The sequence below is a fragment of the Ranitomeya variabilis genome, chromosome 6, assembly GCF_051348905.1.
Source record: "Ranitomeya variabilis isolate aRanVar5 chromosome 6, aRanVar5.hap1, whole genome shotgun sequence".
Lineage (NCBI taxonomy): Eukaryota > Metazoa > Chordata > Amphibia > Anura > Dendrobatidae > Ranitomeya > Ranitomeya variabilis.
In genome coordinates, this window is record NC_135237.1 from 3,147,257 (window position 1) to 3,160,557 (window position 13,301).

The 13,301-nt window shown below is 50.1% G+C and overlaps 1 protein-coding gene across 4 annotated transcripts in view; it reads right to left on the minus strand.

Annotated features, from left to right (window-relative positions):
• AGAP3 (ArfGAP with GTPase domain, ankyrin repeat and PH domain 3) overlaps positions 1–13,301 on the minus strand; it is a 498,289-nt gene that overhangs the window by 424,860 nt on the left and 60,128 nt on the right. For all 4 annotated transcript variants that reach the window (XM_077267735.1, XM_077267734.1, XM_077267731.1 and 1 more), the window contains exon 2: positions 245–303. In XM_077267735.1, coding sequence (XP_077123850.1) covers positions 245–303 — 59 coding nt within the window. The remainder of the gene's footprint in view (positions 1–244; positions 304–13,301) is intronic.

The following is a 13,301-nucleotide window of genomic DNA, read 5'->3' on the forward strand; positions in this document are numbered from 1 at the left end:
CCTCACGATCTAAGACTGTGTGGCCCTCACAGTCTGATGACACAACCGATGCGTGGCTACCTGACAGTGACAAACAGCACCGTGGGTGGACACGGAGCGTGGCTATCTACATACACAGGGTGACAATGGTAGAAAGACGCCGGAAGCTGCTGCCCCTGCCCAGCACACTTTCCACCTTCTCCTGGACCATGTCGGCTCCTTGCATTATGTCTCACGGGGAATCAGAAGAGAATAAAGCTCTTACCACTTTTAGCTCCGGCACAGAACGACTCAGCGTCCACTCCTGACTGTTCACAAATGAGTCTGAAACAGAGAGAGAAAATTCGTCATAATCCTGGAATTGGTATCAATGGCGCTGAACCTCATGCCAACCAACACGTGGCTACGTTCACACACGAAGGTTCCTCCTACGTCTCCCAGTATTCCTGGCTTCTCCCTTATGTCCATTCTCCATCTTTCACTTCCATGAATCCCTTAGTTATCCTCCTTTTACCATCACTGATCCCTCAGTTCTCCTCCTTTTACCATCATTGATCCCTCCGTCTTCCTCCTTTTGCCATCATGGATCTCCCTTTACTTTTACTACAAGGGATCTTTCAAACCTCCATCTTTCCTTATCATGGAATGCTTTATTCTTGATCTCTACCACCATCATGGATCCCTCTATTTCCATCTATCACTTTCGTGGATCCCTCTAGCCTCGCTGTTTCCCTTTCATTGATCCTTCGGTTTTCCATCTGTTACTTATGTGGATCTCTTTCCTACATCTTCCACCATCATGGATCTCTCTAGCCTCAGTCTATCAAGTCGCTAGTTTATTATATTCCAAATCGTAATTTCTCAGATCCTCCACTTCTCCCGGCATTGAATCTTCCTGCTCTCCTTGTTCTCTTTTGCCCCAGATCACAGGATTTCCTCATGAAATACTTCTTACTTACATTTCAATGCAATGAGCAGTAATAATTAGGAATCATTCAGTGATTGCAGTAATGAGTTGTACAGATCAGAGGCTGGGGGCATCGCCTGCCCGCCCCCCCAAACCTCCCCCCCCCCTGCGTGACGGAACACCGCCCGCCCCCCTCTGCGTGACGGATCACAGCCTGCAAACACCCCCCCCCCCCCCGCCATGATGGATCACCGCCCGCTCCCCCAACCGTGACGGATCACCGCCCGTACCCCTCCCGCCGTGACTTGTTACTGCCCACTCCCCTCCCGCCATGACGGATCACTGGTTGCACCACCCACTTTCAAATGGCAATGGAAAGCCAATATTTTACTTGTCACATCTGTGGAGATATCCATGACAGGAAACATTTGCATCTGTGGATGAAGCTGGTGACCTGCAGGGGCAATATCGCCCTGATTTATGGATAGATCGTTGTCACAATAATGCCTAAAATGCCTTATTATATATTGTGAGTTTAGTCAGAAAGGACATGGCTTTCTACACACACAATGCAGCTGCGACCCCCCTTTCTCCCCCTTCTGCATTCCTCCACCCAAAGGCAAAGCCTAGAGCAGCCACACTGGGTAACTTGAAGCTAGTGTGTGAGCAGGGTGTGGCTTTAAACTGCAGGTGACCAATCCTGAAAAGCCACCCGTTGTCCCTCCCCTCTTACTCAGGAATGCCTTTGTCTGAGACTTTGGAAAAGCGTAAGTAACTATCAAAACAGTGCATATTATTAACCAGCCCTTTAGTGATGTCACAAGCTCAGAAGTACAAGTCACTATACTCTTAGCCCAGCCTTCAGTCTGGGCCCAGGAAGCAGCCAATAGTTCTCAAGCTGTTTCCAATGCACCTGGATGTATCTCCTGAGCACACGGCCGCCATGCTGATATGACATGAGCTAACGACCTGTAAGTGTGTTTTTCTTCCGTTAATCCTATTTTATTTTGAAATCTGTAATGTATATACGAATTGTCTCCTTTCTAATATCTTTTTATACTTTGTAAACACTGCCTAATTTTTCATGCAGTAAAATATTTAATTGCTAGCTTGTCTCTTCTGCTCTATAAGGAACTGTGTCCTCTGAAGTGAATTGCGCTACTGATTTGGGTTAGTTCCCAACCAGTTAATCAGAGCTGGTGGCAGCATACTTTGTTCTGTGCAACTGGAAATCTTTTTAGTGACGGCGGCGTTGATAACTACTGTTCCTGCCTGAGTGGGAGTAGTTATATCGCCCTCGCTGCATTGTGCCCAATAGCCAGTACATAGTAGGCAACCTTTCTATCGACTAATTACCCTATGTGCAGTACCTAGTCTGACCGGGGGTAAGGGGGGGCGCCAGAGAGTTGCAAGTTCCAAACTGGAAATGGGAAGTGGGCTATAGATAAATCCAATTCAGAAGGAACCAGGAGCAAGAAAAATAAAGCCCCGGTTTGTGACAAATTAGTGGGGACGATAAACATTTCCTGCGCAGGATCCCTGACATACTGCTGGGATCCGTGACATAGTGGTGACAGCACAGTCTGAACCATGAAATATTGGTGGCAGAGCAGTGGGATAATAGAGCATTAGTGATCTGGTTTGAGCAATCATTCCTCTCACTAAAAACTTGCAAAGTTCTTGCGAGGAATCTGCGCAAATAAGTTTGGAGAGCAAGCTGAGTGTTTACTAGTCCTGAGTACACTTACGATTACCCCCTCCCTTTCTCTTCGTTTTTCTATCCTATCTTTTATTTGGCAATGTTGGCCACAAAAGCAGAAGCCTGGTACACCCAGCAGAAGGAGGACACTTCTTGGAGTATGCATGTACCATGGCCTGGATCCCCAGGGCAAATCCAAGACTCAAATGATCACTGACCTGGTGTAATTTGAAGCAGACCAAGCCTGGCCTCAGAGCCCAGAGGCCGCGGAAGCGAGCACAAGCGAAAATTGTGCTGCAGCAGAAGTCCAACCACTGAATGCTGGCACTACAAGCAACCAGGGTGGATTGGACCCCCACCTGCAGGCAGCCTTAGAGCAACTCCCCGCCGACGACCATGATGGACGTCTGCAGCTGATCCAGCAATACCATAAAAAGTGGAAAAGCGGGAGGCAGAGAGAGCACAGCGGGCTGAGCGGGAGTCCCAAGCCCGGAGGGACCATGAACTGCGGCTGGCCCAATTCAGCCGTACCATCTACCATGCGGAGCAGTGAGTCAAGCAATGCTCAGTTACCCAAACCCCAGCCAGAGCACTTTCCTGTGAGGGAAAAGGATGGGGACTTGGACACTTTCCTGCGGGCCTTTGAGAAAGCCTGCAGACAGTACCGGCTGCCTGGGAACGCATGGGCCCGATACCTGACCCCAGGGCTAAGAGGCAAAGCTCCGGAGGCGTTTGCTGCTCTCCCTCAAGACCAAGATAATGACTATGATGCCATCAAGCAGGCCCTGATAACCAAGTACCAGCTTACACCTGAGGTTTACCGTAGAAACTTCCGGAACCTCCAAAGTGGCCCACACGACAGTTACAGCAATGTGGCGCTTGGACTCGGGACCCACTTTGACCAGTGGACCCAATGACTGTCAGTGACCACCTTTGCACAGCTGCGAGACCTGCTCTAAGACCAGTTCTTACATCTTTGCCCAGCTGAGGTGCGACAGCTTGTCATGGAACGAGAACCCAAACGTGACGAAAGCAGCGCAGATTGCTGATGTCTATGAGGCCAACTGTAAATCAGAAGTGCGGAAGCCAGTCACCACCAGCTAGAGAGAAGGTAAGCCTGCAACCAACGCCAGCCAACTCACCAGAGGCCCTGTCCTCGTTGCCAACAGCGCCAGACCTACCACTGACCTTCGCCATTGTTTTTCCTCCAAATAGACTGGTCATATCAGCGCCAACTGTCCAGAGAAGCAGAACCACCCCCCAGCCAAGGCCCCAGGGCCTAATGCAGTTCTTTTGGTGGGTGGGGTGGTAGGGAGGGTGTGTGACAACGTGCAGCATGTGACCGTGGGGGGCCATGTCGCTACAGGCCTCAAGGACACCGGGGCTGAACGGACCCTCATCCGACCTGAACTGGCGGCCCCTGAAGAGATCATTCCGGGGAAAACCCTGACTGTCACCGGGATTGGGAGCATCCGCTGTCCCCTTCCAATAGCCCGGGTGTATATAGATTGGGGTGCCAGGAGCAGGGTGAAGGAAGTGGGGCTGGCCGATAACTTGCCCACTGATGTTTTATTGGGGACTGATTTGGGGAGGATGGTTGCATACTACGTCCCCGACTCTCCTCCCCGATCGAATGCTGATGATAGCAATGGGAAATCGCATATGTTACCTGACCATGCTTTATCGCGTAATGATGCATCTGATAACCATTTTTCCCTAGGAATGTTGCTGCAAATGATGTAAATGTGCCAACTGAACCTGATAACCATTCTTCTGCAAAGGTTGATGTGTCCACAGGTGCAGGAGTGCTCAGCTACGTCACTCCACGGGGTGGGATGGCTGAGGAACCCCTAACAGGAGCAAGTGTCAGTGCTCTAGGAAATGGGGAGGTGCATGGGAACCGTGAGGAAGGTGATGCTATGCAATTGACCAGAGCCACCGAGGAAGGTAACTGGCCCATAAGTAGCACTGCTCCTGAGGTAAAGGGGTGGATGGGGAGGTAGCACCCATAGCAGCGCCGGCTTATGGGTCTGTGGAAATCCCCAGGAAGACAGCCTACGTAGCTGTCACCCAAAGTCAGAGTGCCCAGGTCACATAACGTTCTGCCTTCTGGACCCTCCTCAATCACAGGCGTGACTGAACCAGAGATGGACCCAGACCAGGTCCCAGAGGGTTCCCGTGGGGAAGGGACCCTGATGTCGCTTCTGGCTTCCCCTAGTCAGGAGTTCCAGGCCGCTCTGCACTCACATGCGAGCCTAGAGAATTTGAAACAACTTGCCGAGACGTCTACCTCCGTGACTGATAAGGAGAGGGTGTTCTGGGAATGAGGGAGGTTGTATCGGGAGACAGTACCTGGAAAATTGCAAAAGGAGTTGCTGAGGGAAAGACATCTGGTCGCCCCGCAGCAATTCCAGAGTGAGTTGTTGCGGATTGCCCATGAGATCCCGGTTGCTGGACATTTGTGGATCAGCAAAACTAAGGCCCAGCTGTCTCAACACTTCTATTGGCCCAAGATGGGGACAGATGTGTCAAACTACTGCCGCTCCTGTGTCACCTGTCAAAGAGTGGGGAAGGCGGGGCCTGCTCTTAAGGCTCCCCTGATCCCTTTGCCAGTGATAGAGGAGCCTTTCCAGAGGATCGTGGTGGACATTGTGGGCCCGCTGGCGGTCCCCAGCAGCTCTGGAAAGCAATAAATCCTTACAGTGGTAGACTACGCTACACGGTACCCAGAGGCAGTGGCTCTGTCCTCAACTAAGGCAGATAAGGTGGCGGATGCACTGTTGGCTATCTTTTCACGTGTAGGATTTCCCAGAGAGATGCTTACCGATCAAGGGACCCAATTTATGTCTCGCCTAATGGAGGCTCTCTGTAAGAAAATGCAGGTGAAGCACCTGGTATCGAGTGCGTATCACCCACAGACCAATGGCTTGTGTGAGCGCTTCAATGGTACCCACAAACAGATACTCCGCATGCTGGTTGACACCCAAGGATGCGACTGGGAGATGTACCTCCCACACCTGCTATTCGCTTACCGAGAGGTTCCGCAGGCCTCGACAGGGTTCTCCCCCTTCGAGCTCCTGTACCGCAGGCGAATCCGGTGCCCCTTGGGTTGGTAAAGGAATCCTGGGAAGGAGCCGATCTCTTCTGTAGTGTCCATAGTGGAGTATGTCATGCGCTTCCGTGACAAGATGCAGACCTTGACGCAATTGGTGCATAACATCATGACACAGGCTCAGGCTGATCAGAAGCACTGGTACCACCAAAACGCCCGGGAGCAGACCTACCACGTGGGTCAAGCTTCAGGCAGCCTGGGAAGGCCCATACGTCGTCCGCCAACGGCTCAACCTGGTCAACTACGTGGTCACGCTTGACCACGCACGGCGTAGGCAAAAGGCCTTTCACGTCAACATGCTGAAGGCTCATCACGAACGTGAACCTTTCGTCCTACCGGTCTGCAGCCTGCCCGAACACGGGGAGGAAGATCCCCTCCTGGACATGCTGGCCCAAACCAAGGCCGGTGGGTCCATTGAGGACGTTGAGGTAGGCGCCACGCTAACCGAACAACAGCGGTTGCAGTTGTGGACCAAGCTGGAACCCTTCCGGGCCGTGTTCAACCGACCTGGAAGGACTGGGTTAGCGGTTTACCGGGAATCATGCCCCACTACGGCAAACACCCTATAGGATCTCTGAAGAGGTGCAGGTTATGTGCCAGGAGATCGATTAGATGTTACAGTTGGGGGCAATTCAACAGTTCACGAGCACGTGGGCCTCACCTGCAGTTCTCGTGCCAAAGAAGGATCGGACCACCCAGTTCTGTGTGGACTACAGGGGGCTCAACGCCATCACAGCCTCTGACTCGTACCCAATGCCGCACATCGAGGAGCTGCTTGAGAAGTTAGCTGGCGCTAAATATCTGACCATAATGAATCTGAGTCGAGGATACTAGCAGATTCCCCTGAACCCTGAGGCGCAGGAGAAGTCCGCCGTTATCACCCCCTTCGGACTGTACGAGTCCACGGTAATGCCCTTCGGCATTTAGAATACCCCTGCCACTTTCCAGCGGATGGTCAAGCACCAACTTCAGGGACTGGGGAATTGCGAGGGGTGGCGTACCTGGATGACATTGCCATCTTCAGTCGCTCCTGGGACAAACACCTGCAGCATCTCGAGGAGGTGCTCAGGCGACTTCACCGAGCCGGTCTGACCATCAAGCCGGGAAAGTGCCAGATGGGCATGAGAGAGGTCTACTACCTGGGCGCACCGGGTAGGTGGGAAGACCATAAAGCCAGAGCTGGGGAAAGTGGACGTGATCGTGTCCTGGCCAACCCCCATGACCAAGAAACAGATGATGTACCTGAGAGTAAGGGGGGGGGAGCCAGAGAGCTGCAAGTTCCAAACTGGAACTGGGAAGTGGGATATAGATAAATCCCCTTCAGAAGGAACCAAGGGCAACCAAAAAAAAAACCCGGTTTGTAACAAATTGGTGTGAGTAGGCGGGACGATAAAGATATCCTCCCCGGGATCCCTGACATACTGCTGGGATCCGTGACAGTGTAGGCAGCATGGTGTGAACTGTGACAGTCATACTTATGTGTGCTGTATATAGAAGGATGGAGGTAAGAGGATGGCCATATATTGTGTCTCTAGGAGGCTCCTGGGAAGATCTGAACAACAGCATCAGCAGTCTTCCTCTGATCTCGGGTTTTATCTCACCTCCTGAATATCATGCTCACACTCCCGAAGTAGCGACGAGTATGGGCTCACTCCCACTTGCGATGTAATCGCATTGGACTTGGTCGACTGTTAGCCTATGGTGCAGCTCACATCTGCAAGTATTCTCTCATGCCAATTCATTGCATCCGTGAATCTCTCGGATGTCACCCGAGTGCAGTGCGATTCCTTCAGACGCCGGCAGCAGAGATGGGGATATGAAATTCTCCATCACCTTCACAGCGGTGCTCCAATTCTCTGATGTGAGAGGATCAGAGAACAGTGCACCGACAGCCGGATAATGACCGCAACAGAGGAGATGGGGATGTTATGTTCTCCGCCTCCTCCACAGCGGTGCTCCAATTCTCTGATGTGAGAGGATCGGAGCATGGTGCACGGACAGCCGGATAATGACCACAGCAGAGGAGATGTTACGTTCTCCGCCTCCTCCACAGCGGTGCTCCAATTTTCTGATGTGAGAGGATCGGAGCACCGACAGCCAGATAATGACCGCAGCAGTGATGGGGATGTTACGTTCTCCGCCTCCTCCATAGCGGTGCTCCAATTCTCTGATGCGAGAGGATCAGCGCACGGTGCACCGACAGCCGGATAATGACCGCAGCAGAGATGGGGATGTTACGTTCTCCGCCCTCTCCACAGCGGTGCTCCAATTCTCTGATGTGAGAGGATCAGCGCACGGTGCACCGACAGCCGGATAATGACCGCAGCAGAGATGGGGATGTTACATTCTCCGCCCTCTCCACAGCGGTGCTCCAATTCTCTGATGTGAGAGGATCAGCGCACGGTGCACTGACAGCCGGATAATGACCGCAGCAGAGATGGGGATGTTACGTTCTCCGCCCTCTCCACAGCGGTGCTCCAATTCTCTGATGTGAGAGGATCGGAGCACCGACAGCCAGATAATGACCGCAGCAGTGATGGGGATGTTACGTTCTCCGCCCTCTCCACAGCGGTGCTCCAATTCTCTGATGTGAGAGGATCGGAGCACCGACAGCCAGATAATGACCGCAGCAGTGATGGGGATGTTACGTTCTCCGCCTCCTCCATAGCGGTGCTCCAATTCTCTGATGCGAGAGGATCAGCGCACGGTGCACCGACAGCCGGATAATGACCGCAGCAGAGATGGGGATGTTACGTTCTCCGCCCTCTCCACAGCGGTGCTCCAATTCTCTGATGCGAGAGGATTGGCGCACAGTGCACCGACAGCCGGATAATGACTGCAGGAGAGCTGAAGCCGAGCGTCGACATCTCGCATCCGATGCCGTACCCTAATGCGACTCCAGCCTATTGCAGACTCATGGATCCAATTCATAAGACTTCTCTGCATTTCATCCCTTTACTTTACACGGTCTTTGCTTGTATTCATATATTATTATTCCGTCTTTTGTAATCTTTTTAAGCAATTAACTTCTTCTTGTACATTCAATCTAAAATTTGTAGTTTGTTCCTTGCTGCCTAAACATTCCTACAAACCCTGAAGGGTCACGAAGTTTGGCTGGAATATCGTTTATATGCCTGAGTGCAAGAAGAGGACCCATCAGGTGCTTAGGAAAGCTGGGTGGCATGTGTGACCCAGTGCAGGAGTCTCGCTGATCACCACAGCGAGTGGTGTCAACAAAAAGTGTGGTGTTGAAGTGACTGGCTGTGGGGTGCCAATAAGCTGACGAGCGACTGTGCCCCTGTACAGTAGCATCTGAGACTCCCATGTTGATCCCTACTTAGCATGTATCCAACTTACTTCTACATTTCTTTGGTTCATCTTTCCATTGTATCAACCTTCTAACTATTTTTTCCTGGCATGGACCCTCTAACACCATCTTTCCCTTCCATGGACCTTCCTTCTTTCGTGACTGGATTTACTATTCGATTCTTTACCTTGCATGAACCTTCTCTCTTTTTCTCTATCATAAACCGTCCCTTCTCCATTTCTCCCCTCTCTTTCCTTTACAAGAATCATTCAGCGTTCAGTTTCCCTGGCATGGATTATTATTTCTATACCGCCATTGATTCCATGGTGCTGTACATGAGAAGGGGTTACATACAAATTACAGATATCGTTACAGTAAACTAACAATTACAGACTGATACAGAGGAGCGAGGACCCTGCCCTTGCCGGCTTACATTCTACAGGATGGTGGGGATGGAGACAGTAGGTTGAGGGTTGCAGAAGCTCTGGTGTTGGTGAGGCGGTAGCTTTGGTAGTGGTGAGGAGGCAGCGGGGTCAGTGCAGGCTGTAGGCTTTCCTGAAGAGGTGGGTTTTCAGGTTCCGTCTGAAGGATCTGAATGTGGTTGATAGTCGGACGTGTTGGGGCAAGGAATGCCAGAGGGTGGGGGATATTCGGGAGAAGTCTTGGAGGCGGTTGAATGAGGAGCGAGTAAGGGTACTGTCTCACAGTGGCACTTTTGTCGCTACGACGGTACGATCCGTGACGTTCCAGCGATATCCATACAATATCGCTGTGTCTGACACGCAGCAGCGATCAGGGACCCCGCTGAGAATCGTACGTCGTAGCAGATCGTTTGGAACTTTCTTTCGTCGCTGGATCTCCCGCTGTCATCGCTGGATCGGTGTGTGTGACACCGATCCAACGATGCGTTCGCTTGTAACCAGGGTAAACATCGGGTTACTAAGCGCAGGGCCGCGCTTAGTAACCCGATGTTTACCCTGGTTACCATCGTAAAAGTAAAAAAAAAAAAAAAAAAAAAAAACAGTACATACTCACATTCCGGTGTCCGTCAGGTCCCTCGCAGTCTGCTTCCCGCTCTGACTGACTGCCGGCCGTAAAGTAAGAGCAGAGCAGAGCGGTGACGTCACCGCTGTGCTGTGCTTTCACTTTATGGCGGCACTCAGTCAGAGCGGGAAGCAGACTGCGAGGGACCTGACGGACACCGGAATGTGAGTATGTACTGTTTGGGTTTTTTTTACTTTTACGATGGTAACCAGGGTAAACATCGGGTTACTAAGCGCAGCCCTGCGCTTAGTAACCCGATGTTTACCCTGGTTACCCGGGGCCTTCGGCATCGTTGGTCGCTGGAGAGCGGTCTGTGTGACAGCTCCCCAGCGACCACACAACGACTTTCCAACGATCACGGCCAGGTCGTATAGCTGGTCGTGATCATTGGAAAGTTGCAGAGTGTGACAGTACCCTAAGTGTGGAGGAGAGAAGGAGGTCTTGGGAGGACCGGAGATTATGTGAGGGAAGATATCGGGAGTTTAGTTCAGAGATATATGGAGGAGACAGGTTATGGATAGCTTTGTAGGTCAGTATTAGTAATTTGAACTGGATATGCTGAGGGAATGGATAGTGTCTCAGTTTTGTGTGTCGCTGACTTTTTGATCCCCTTTTTTAATTGAATGGACTTTATATCTGTCTTTTTGTCTTGTATTTACCTATTATAAATCTCTTTGCCTGAAATGGACCTTAAGTTCCTCTCTTTTCTAGTACAGACCTTCTATGAGTCGCTTTTTCTTGACTAGAAGTTTTATCACTCGCTTTATCTTGCATAAACCTTTGAGCCCTCATTCATAAGCATGGACTTTATATCATTCCCTTTCTCTTGCATGGATTGTCCATCCCTCTTTTTCCCTAGCATGAAACTTATGTCCCAGTCTTTCCTTGGCATGAACCTTTTATCCATCTCTCTGTTATGGACCTTCCCTTTCGTGGATTTTGCATCTATCTCTTTCACTTGCATAGACCATGTGACGACATAGCATTTTATCTTAACTAACCAGATGTCTGTTTTCAGCAAGACAGGAGTAATAGACTTCTCTATATGTTGACTTCAGAAATTATGCATTTCTGTCTGGTTGGTCAAGATAACACAGACTTTTGTTCGTATAAGCCTGTAATATTGACTTGTAAGTTGACAATTCGTTGTAACAGTGTGCCGTTATCCTGGATGACTAATGATACAAGGTCATTTAAGAATGATGTTTCCCAATATGTTAATTACATATTGTTCAGGTCAGATAGTTTGCTGACTTGCAAAACAGGAGGAAAAACTATGCAAATAGATTAAATAACTAAACAATCTGAGTTGATCTTGTTACCATTCTTCCCCTTTACCTTTGAATGTTGGGTTGAAGGACACTTGTTAACTATAAAAAAGGATACATATACCTACATATACATCCAAAGAACCAAAGACTCTACAAGACAGCAGCCACGATAATCTGGCTCTATCAAGAAGGAAACAGATTTGTCATTCTACAGGATGCCAGCTTAGAGGACCACGAGCCCGGCTGAGAGAATACAGATCAGCTATACTGACCATAACTGAACCATGGATACGTTTGGGGTAGTTGAGATTTAAATCCACCAGTTACTTGAGCCCCATGGATAGGTTTGTGAAAGCCAGAGAAGGTACCTACCGGTCACCTGGCTGAATGGCGATGTTCGGAGAAGCCAGGTTGTGACGATCAACTGGCCTCGTATTTCACTGGACTGTACTCTTCCTAAGCTGGTCGTTACCTGCTCTCTGTGTGCATGCCACAGGTGTGGTAGTCGGCCCTTAAAGCTCTGAAGTCATAGCTGCTCTTCTCTTGGCGAGTCAGCAGAGGTGAGCCTCTAATGTGCACCCTCTTGTGTATTTTGCTGGGACTGTTCTATGCGTTATTTTCCTGTGGTTCTATAAAAGTTTTACCCTCACCCTTTGTTGTCTGAGTAGTATTACGCCCATGGTAAAAGGAGAGCGGGCGTTCAGTGGGATTATCCCTGGTTTATGAGGTTTGGGCTAGCGGTCTAGAGCACCCTCTGGCCCCGATGTCTCCACAGACCGTCAAACAACCTTTGTCTTGCTTCCCTAGCCTCCTCTATCCTTGGAATGCACCTTCTTATGCTTCACTTTCCCTGGCATGGATGTTGTGAATTCTGTTCTCGAGCTCCCTCCTGTGGTTATGAATGGTACTTCGGCGAGTTCTGTTCATGGACTCCCTCTGGTGGCTGTGAGTGGAGCTGCTGGTTCTGAGGTTCCTTCTCCAGCTGATCTCGTTCAGTCCTTGGCTGGCTGCTCTATTTAACTCCACTCAGATCGTTACTTGATGCCAGCTGTCAATGTCCTAGTACTGGTTCAGTTCTCTTGGATCTTTCAGATGACCTGTCTACTTCAGCAAAAGCTAAGTCCCTGCTAGCTTATTTGTTACCACTGTGTTTTTGTCCAGCTTGCTATTATATTTAATCTTGTTAGCTGGAAGCTCTGGGATGCAGAGTGGCACCACCGTGCCGTGAGTCGGTGCGGTGGTTCCTTTTGCACACTCTGCGTGTTTTTTTGGTAGTTTTTTATGCTGACCGCAAAGATACCTTTTCTATCCTCAGTCTGTTTAGTTCAGTCTGGCCTCCTATGCTGAAACCTATTTCATTCCTGTGTTTGAGACTTCCATCTTAACTCACAGTCAATATATGTGGGGGCTGCCTATTTCTTTGGGGAATTTCTCTGAGGCAAGGTAGGCTGTATTTTCTATCTTTAGGGGTAGTTAGCTCTTAGGCTGTGAAGAGGCGTCTAGGCAGAGTCAGGAACGCTCCACGGCTATTTCTAGTTGTTGTGATAGGATTAGCGATTGCGGTCAGCAGAGCTCCCACTTCCCAGAGCTCGTCCTGTATTGCTAGTTTGCTCATCCGGTCATTTCTAGTGCTCCTAACCACCAGCCCAACATAACACATGGACCTCCCATACCTCTCTTTCCCTGGTATGTACCTTACCTTGAATGGACATGGTATCTGCCCATTTCTATTGCATGTACTTTCTATTAATCATTCATTCATCTCTTGCAACGACCCATCCTCCCACTCTCTCCCTGGCATGGACTTTGTTGTAGCCTTCTGCTTCTCTTGCATAAACCTTCCAGCCATCTCGTCCCTGGCATGGACTTTATATCATTCTTTGCTTTTGAATGGAAACTTCCATCCTTCTTTCCCTGGCATGAACCTTCTAGCCTTCTCTTTTCCTGGCATGGACCTTACTCTGTATGCACTAGGTATCCGT